Source organism: Apteryx rowi, unplaced genomic scaffold, assembly GCF_003343035.1.
Source record: "Apteryx rowi isolate R43461 unplaced genomic scaffold, aptRow1 scaffold_873, whole genome shotgun sequence".
Classification (NCBI taxonomy): Eukaryota; Metazoa; Chordata; class Aves; order Apterygiformes; family Apterygidae; genus Apteryx; species Apteryx rowi.
Genome location: NW_020451175.1, coordinates 32,913 through 41,716, shown reverse-complemented (window position 1 = coordinate 41,716; position 8,804 = coordinate 32,913). Strand labels below are relative to the sequence as shown.

Here is an 8,804-nt window from a genome sequence, read left to right as displayed (position 1 = left end):
AAAAAAAAAAAAAAAAACAACCCCCTCCACGCACACACAAACAAAGCATTGCCATCACCACTGAAGTAAACTCTTTTGGAAATACCTTTCAGTTGAAAATTGAAACCTGAAATTAGTTACACAAGTTGTGATAACTGTCACTACTAAGTGAACATTAAAACAAGCTAAAGGGGTTGCAGGTGCCATTTAACATAGTATTTATTACAATAAGTTAAATAAAAAAATGCAGTTATTTTCCTCTATATGTTGAAAGTTATCTGGTAACTTAAGGTCACATTTATACTGAAGAAATAGGTCAATAATTGTTCCCTGTTCACCACTCTCTACGTTAATACACAAAAGCTTTTCAGTAAGTTACCAGAAATAACTACTGTAGCATTTATCCCTCAGGGTCAAAGACTAAAGTAACAGCATGTTCCCAGCACTACTTGTCACATTACTGCAAAACAAAGACATTGAATTACACTGACAAAAAATGACATGCCATTAGATTGTCTCTGGTTTCTGCAAAACAGCTGCTTTTGTTAATAAATATTCTGGTTAGCTAACCATYTTTCCTGATCTCCTGCAACATCTCCTCCACTAATTCCAACTCACTGCTACACTATCTACAGATATACTCCTGGCCGGTGTCACTCCATTAGAATTCTGTATTTGAAGCAAGTTCAGCATCACATATTAGCTTAGTTACAGTTGAGCTACCAGTTTAATCAGTCAAATCTTCCAGTGTCTTTTTGTATACTGCATTGTGCTCATCCACCCTAAAGTGTTTATTTTTTTTCTTTCTTTTTTTGTTTTTGTTTTTTAAATGATCACAGACTCCATTCTGAACATCTGAAGCCAGTAACTCAACTACTTACTACTCATGAAAATTATGATCTGATGATCCTTAGCAACAACAGGTACAGGACAGAAGTCCTGGTGAGTGTCATTAAGGAAGTAACACAGCAGGGAAACATCAAGGATCCTCCCAACATAAGTACTACTCTATTGCTCACACTTAGTCCTGTTACCATTTGTGCTTGATAAATCAGTGGCCAGAACAGTCTTGTGAACTGTCCATAAATCAAAATGGTACTGTCAAAGTCTTCAACTGAAACAAGTTTAGACTGTCAACAGGCATACGCACATAAGGAAAAACTGGAATGATGAAGTACCTCACTAGCTCAGAAAGCCATCAAGAATGACAGCTTCCATGCTAATCAGCTTAAAGTATTACCCCATCTCTATTTCGCAATATTGATACTGCCAACCTTTAAGCACTAGTCTTCCCTAGTTCCCACTCTCCAATGAATGAACAGGGAAGGGGGAGGAGGGGAGAAAGCACCAATTCATCTTTCACAGTAGACAGTTATTAAAAAGAGATGAGTCTCCTGGCTTGGGTACCCAGAGTTAGGCAGCAAATATCACCAAAAGACAAACTTGAATAAATTCTCATCACTCAGTAGGCTCATTCCATCATTTATTTTCTGGTCTGTACAGGACAGCTACAAGAACAACATAAACCTCTAGAACCAGGCCTCACCAGCAATAATGCAAGACATATTAGGCTGACAAAAATACATGTTTTATCTCCTACTCTTATCCTATGTTATTTATCCTAACAAAGTTAGGAAACAAAGCATAAACACTCAGAGGAAATAACACTTCTAGTCAAATGACAAAAAACCTTCTTGAAACTCATTTTCCCCATAAACTAATTAAATAAAACTCTATGGAAATAGACATTTGTCTGCTAATTATATTGTTTTTGCTTGATCTCRTGAGTGATAAGGTGACTATTATGCAATACTTACTGGTCTCACTTTGTCCAAAAGGGGCATTCCTTTGCTTTGTACTGCATGAAATTGTAGTTGGTTAAATTCTGTGGCAATTCGCTCTAAAACCTGTCCAGTTAAAAGTGGGCTGGAACAGAGATGATACATGCAAAATGAGAACACACAGTAAGATCCTTTCAAATCAACTCCCTTTTATTTGAAGCAGATAGATAATGCTCTCCCCAAATTTTTGTGGTTTAGTCTAAATATTTGGTATTCTAATTATAAAGGTACTATTGCAGTCATAAAATAACAATCTGTTTCTTCCAGATTACATGACTAGACCTGCTCTGTATCTAGATAGATATGAAATGCATGAAGCAGAAGCTGTGAGGTCTGGCCTCAGCAGCACAGAGCACCGTTTTCTAAGAGATGGTGTTGCTTATTGTCATATGAAAAGCCAGTTTTAGAAAGCTGAGCAACTGTGGTAAGAGCTTTTCACCATCCAGATTTGCTTCTTATTTCCCTTCCCTGTCACACGGGAAAAATTAATGACAGCCATCTCTAGAGAAACAGTCCTACCCTTCTCACTTCTATATAGTGTCAGTAATTACCCTAAATTTTAAGCCGCTCAAGTACAATCTTGCTTCCAAACTTGATTCTACGAAGTGCCTCACCTTGCCTGAAAAGGTTTGCATATGCTTTGTCCCTCTAGATATTAATCTATTCTTTTGCCCATCTCCCTCATTCATTACTGCGTGGTCCAGTACAGAGAACTAAAGAGCACCAGAGACAGTTTCACGTTCAAATGAGTACATGAAATTGTCTTTTTCCTCCATCATAAGTTGCACTTTATTTGTAGCCAGGTGAACATTTTCAAGCACATAGCTAAAGCATCAGTTCCAAAACTGGCAGAAAAAAACCTTCCATTCCTCCCCAAAGGTGGAGGGAGAGGATACTTTCCATGAAGCTGTTAAACAAAACTTGGAGCCTGACCGGCATTTGTCACAAAAGTTTTCTTCTGCCAGAAGTACTGCCTGTGTGGCTTGCCAGCCTCAGACTATTCTTGCATCAGTCATTTCATTTATATATAAGCAGAGAAAACAAGAAGGGCTATCTCACATTTTACTTTGAAACAACATTGGAATAAACTGTGGATATGCAGGACTGTAGAAAGTACATTAGACTTGACAAAATCAGTGACTTTTATGTGTGTGTGTGGGGGGAAATCACTGCAAGCTAACTTCAAAAAGTGCACATTATCACTGAGTGCACCTCAAATAATTCAGAACTTTGGAGGTGATGTGTTCTGTGAATAACCAGCTTGCAGAAGATTAAACCTGAGAAAAGTATTAAACTGATAGTCACTTATTCCATCATAGAGTTATCATCTAAAGATGAAACCTAATGTTTGTACGTTCCACTACAACAATACTACAGAATTAAGTTAATCTCAGTTACCAACAAAACTGATTTTTTTTTTTTTGTACCTGTTTCCCTCTAATGAGGAGAATTCTTTAGTGCTTTGGGAATGTAGAATTTTCTCAATTTTCTCAACTGACTGAATAACACGAATAAGTCTCAGAACACACATCTGTAATTAAAGAAAGATTTTTTTAATGTCTGACCTCAATCCCAGGTATATTACCCAATAACTCCAAAGGTTTTTTGGTTGACTTCTATTTTGCTGGGGTAAGCTCTGTCCCTCCAATTTGAATCATGTCTCAGTTAGTGTTGCTCATATAGGTCCATAAAAGCCCACAAACAATGTTGCCATGGTTGGAGAACAGCTGTTTTTATCCCTGAGTTATTCCAAGTTAGGCAGAATGACCAACATTAGGTGCCCTCTGCCCCCAAATTAAACTTTTATTTCAGTTACATTCACAATGTACAAATCTATACACCACCACAAGTAGGAAGAAAAGAGCAATTAAAATTAAAAAAGCCAACCAAACCTATACGTTTTTGGTCAATAAAAGAAAATACGGATTTACAATCAGTTAGACACTAAATAAGTCTGCCAACCAAAACTTCAATAACTATTTTTACAAACGCAAAATCCCTGCACAGTATGCATCTAGACAACCTAGAACTTTTGTTTTTGCCATTAAACCAATGAAAAAGAAATTTTAAGAAGTCACCCTAATAGGACCTTTTCAAGGCAATCATTTGCCTGCTGTACCTTTTTTCTTCTAATATCTTCTTGTTTAGACATCCAATCATCTATTGCTTGAATTCCTTCACTGACACATGACTTAAGACTCTGTAAGAGAGAARTTCAGTATGAAAAGCTGTCTTCCCATTATGGAGAAGAGTTTTAAAAACCTTAACTCAAAATCTAAGCTCTAACTTCAAAGACTTAAAATATTTGCCTGTCCTCACATACTGCCATTTTTCTACTTAATTATTCCCCCCTCCAAAACACACTCAAAGGTAGACTAATAAGAAGAAATAAAAGAGGCAGTACATCAACTTCCCTCAAAGTGAACAGATCAGAAATAAGATAAAATAACTGAAAGTATAATCTGTTCCCAAAGTGCTGCCACCACGAGTATCAATATTTCAGCCAAAATTGTTATTTTAGTTACTTACAGAGAATAAACCGTACATTTACCTTTCATACAAGACCAGCCAATAAAACAAACATGATTTTAGGCCTTGAAATTAAAGTTATAAATAGGATCTAGAGTAGATTTCTCACATAATAAAATAGGTGCATAGAGCATAGAAATGTTTCTGTTTTAAACATCAAGGCTGAGATATTTTGAAGGAACATTTATGCAACAAACAGCCCTTTGAACCAGCTGCAAAGAGAAAGATCATCAAGAAACACCCTTCACTAATTTCAAGCCACTGTGGAAGAATAAGAAAGAAATAGAATGAGAAAGGTCTTCAAGAGGATGATCTTTAATGGTTAAACCACACAACTGAGCAAAAAGTGTGTGTTTTATCTTGCTTATTTAGCACCATCTTTAAGTTACTCAAGTATTAAAATAGTTTTAATATTTCTATATTAAAGAGTCTATAGACTTATCTTGCAAGGGTCCATTCATGTACATACTTAAGGAATCCTTTAACTCTTGACTGGAAGGCACTATAGAGAATGCGAATTTACCACTACTACACCTGCTTGAAAGCACAATACCTCTCATTACCTTCACTAAGAGGTTAATTTTCAATGAAAAGTTCCTTAAAATAATTATTAACATGAATAAAGAATGCATCTGTATCATATGGAAGTGATGTGAAGTTTACCAAACCGTGTATAATGATTGTTTTGAACATACCATAACTTCTTCTCTTAACTGTCCCAAGGGTACTGAAAGCTGATTAAGAGCCTTGTCCATGCCAACCTAAAGAAATTACCACAAAAAAAATTTAAGTTTCTATGCGAATTACTGACAGAGCCTATCATTTTATAGATACTGAAAAAGAACTGAGATAAGATACCCCACTTTATACAATCTTCAGTTTTAAGTACAATGCAAAAATATGTTYTTTTAATGCCTCAAATGGAGGCATAAAGAAATCAGACTGTTTGTCGCACAAAGGCAAAAATGAAAGAAAACCTAGACCTATGAAATTTATCTTCCAATAAAAATGATAAACCTCAGTCTTTGACCCTGTATAACCTGATAAATTGGAGTGAAAGAGTAGCAGATACAGTGGACAAGTCACTTTCATCTGAAAAGGAATTACAATTCTCAGTCGAGTGAGTCAGATTTTTTTTTTCCTTAACTTACTACAGCCCACATAGTTTTAAGATTCCTAAAAGAATCCCTTGGAATGGGCATATTTGTATCTTTGACATTCAATTTTAATGATTTATTCAAGTTTTATAACTCTCACCAGTTGAAAAAAGAGTGTTTGCCTTAGATCTACCTTCATAATGAATTTAATCTTTTTAAGATGAAAAGCACTCATCTAAAATTTATTATGGGACAACAGCAGTTTTGCACAAAAGCTAAGCTCTTCAGGTATGGTCTTACAGTTTCTCTCAATGCAAGGGGCTACAGTTTAAAAAAATTTTTAAATCTAACAATGCCAAAATAAATGCCATGTGCTTYTACATGGAAAATAAAAATCACACCAAAACACATGAAGTTCGAACTACACAGTACAACTTAAGAACACTTACTAGATTTGTTGAGAGATTAACAAAGTCAGCATAATCCTTATTTATGAGTTCTACCATGGCAGTCTTAAGGAGTTTGTAATAGAGCTCCAGATCCTCTCTGAGCTCCTCCAACTGCACACGTTTCCTGCAGTCAGATACAAAGTGGTCAACATCGAAATCCAGCTGAAAATGAAACAAGAAACAGAGAAGGATGCAAATAAAAAAAGTTCAAACCAAGAACACGCATGACCCCTTCCCTTCAGAAAAAAGTGTTTGATATGCAAGTAAACTGATTAGTTGACTTGAAGTCCAAGAACAATAAAATATGTAAGTCCTAACAGCTTCCTAGTCCAGCAAGGATACTGTTTTCCAGTTTATACTGTACTGCATTATTAGAAACAAGAGCCAGTTTTCCTGCAAGGTGCAAAATGCCTACTATTAGACCTCAGTGAGATTTTAAAAGTATTACACATTTTCCCAGATCTAACCTATCTTGCAGCACTACAGATTTACTTCTGATAACATCGAGATTACTTTTCAGTGAATATTGAGGCTGAATGTAGGTTTTTAAATGCTCTGTACAGTATAAGTTAGAGGAATACCCTAGTCTACCCTTTCCCAAAGGCAAGCATTTTACCACCTCTCACAGAAAATACAGATCCCTCACAGATTTAAGGCAGAAATGAAAGCTTTCTTTTTTCTTAAGCAATACTATCAAATCTTCCTAATTAAAGTCTAGCCTGTGATACAAGAAAGGCATCATTGCAACTGTAAAGAATTCATGTTTAACAGGACTACAAATACAGTCATTCAAGACTTGTACAGAAAATGTTTGGCAGAGAGGTCCCTCAAGCTGAATAAGCATTTTATTTATTAATATAGCCAACATTTGATATCAGAGTGCAAAGTTGGTATTACTGAGGATTTTAGTTTGGTGTTGCATTGAAAAGACCTCAAAAAACAAATCAACAAGTACCATAGAAGGTGCTGAATGACTGTTAAAATCTGTGCTCCATATAAAGATCTCCAAATCTTTAAATCCACTTTGATCCATGGTCCCAATTTAAACTGGAAGTTATACCTGTCCAAGAAGAACAACTTTATTATCAGTTGCACACTTTTTGCCAGAAAGACAGGCAACGCTACTTAACTGGAAAAAAGCAGACCTCTTCTAGTAACACAGAGGCTGCACAAAACAAAACAAATAAACAAAACCAATCTACTGCTTTTGAGTCCTTGGCAGGTGAAGTCAGAGTGAGGGCACACTTAAAGCTTTGTTTTCCTTTCAAATTAAATGGAAACTATGCCTTCCCTTTGTTCAAATACTATCAGTGTTGACACTGGAAACCACAGTGAGAGCATAAAAAACGTTGCCACTATCTTTTAGGTCTACTGTTCACATAAACTGTTGACAGGAACTACTAAAAATTTCTGGTTCCTTTGCACACAAACTTCCAAGTAACTATAATTTACTCCAAAATTCTCCCTCTTCTCCACTTGCAAAAAAATTTGGTGAGTCCACATTTTTGCATTATAGTCTTTGCAAGTATTAAGAGCTAAGTAAATTTTTCTTCATGTGAACCAGTTTTCATGAAAAATAGTGATTTGTCAGAGGAGTTGTATTTTAGAGAAGCCTATCACTTTCAGTGCATCTTCTGCTAGAAGGAAAACAATAACAACAAAAACCACCTTACGGCAAACAGCCTGCCAGCTCACCTACCAGCTAAGACTGCAGCTCTGCAGCAGCTTCACCACACAAACTACCTTCAAATATCCCTTGCAATACCCTGGGCCCAAGAGCTTCCAGGCTGTCAGACTTCTACAGGTCAGGAAGCAGTTGATTCAGGAGTCTACAAGTCCGCAGTGCTTAAAAACTTCCTGCTAGAGGCATGGACAACGCTTGAGACCTGAAATTCAGCTGAAGCTTCCAGATTTTGCTTTCACAGAGCATGGGACAGGTTTTCAGGAGTCTATCACGAATGCTGCCAGAGCTTTCGGACTAAAACACGAGTGGGACCACAGGCCTCCAGCCACTGTTGAATAACGGGGTAGTCTGTATAGCTTCTGACTGCAGCAGCAAGCACACAGCCCTGAATCAGCATGCCCCAGGAACCTGAAATTCTACATTTCTGTCATCTCTATGGACAATTACAGTAAAACTACACAATTTTTCACCTGAAACACTGAAAAAGGTGCATAAATGCCTCACTTATCTTGCTCAAATAGAGAAATCAGTCCTAATGATTTGGAGTTCCTATAAGTTGTAAAGATGCAGTCTTTTGTGCTTATTTAACCAGAGTTTCAAACACCAAAATCCCCTTTTGCTCCAATAAAAGGCACAGAGCAGAACACAGGGCTACAGCTTCTCAGATTTATTCGTAGGAATTCATTGGTGGTCAAGGATTTGTAGTTTCCCGAGAAAACTGCAAGAAAGACTCTTTAAAGATGTCGTATTAAAAATCATTAGCTCTTATTTTACAATTCCAACGCGGGCTTCTGCCATCAATTTCAGTAAAGAATGTTTTACACAACCCGTTACTCGAAGTCTACAATAAAAACTAAGCATTACGAGGACCCCAGCAAAGGCACCGCGGAGCAGCAACCCACAGGACAGATGAACCCCTCGGGATCTTCTCTGTATTTCAGGCACAGATTTATATTAAAAAAAAAAAGAAAAAGAGACTCGGAGTACTGGCTGCAGTACTCCAGGCCGCGGCGGGAGGCCAAGAGCCCGAGCCCGAGCCCGAGCCCGAGCCCGAGCCCGAGCCCGGCCCCGGCCCCGGGCGCCGCCGTAACCGCCTGCCCCCGCAAGGCCCGGGGCCCGCGGCGCCCCCGGCCGCCCCCGGCCCACCTTCATGAACTCGTCCTTGTCAAAGCAGAGGTTGTCGGGGCCCCGCGGCAGGTTCATCTTCCTCCCCTCCATGCCGGGC

The 8,804-nt window shown here is 37.8% G+C and overlaps 1 protein-coding gene across 1 annotated transcript in view; it reads right to left on the bottom strand.

The window, feature by feature from the left end:
- Positions 1-8,798, bottom strand: part of COG2 (component of oligomeric golgi complex 2) — a 39,775-nt gene extending 30,977 nt beyond the window's left edge. The window contains exons 1-6 of the mRNA XM_026090705.1: positions 8,726-8,798; positions 5,896-6,057; positions 5,045-5,110; positions 3,940-4,020; positions 3,248-3,351; positions 1,788-1,905 (exon numbers count right to left, since the gene is read on the bottom strand). Coding sequence (XP_025946490.1) covers positions 1,788-1,905; positions 3,248-3,351; positions 3,940-4,020; positions 5,045-5,110; positions 5,896-6,057; positions 8,726-8,797 — 603 coding nt within the window. The 5' untranslated portion in view covers position 8,798. The remainder of the gene's footprint in view (positions 1-1,787; positions 1,906-3,247; positions 3,352-3,939; positions 4,021-5,044; positions 5,111-5,895; positions 6,058-8,725) is intronic.
- Between the last annotated feature and the right edge of the window lie 6 nt (positions 8,799-8,804).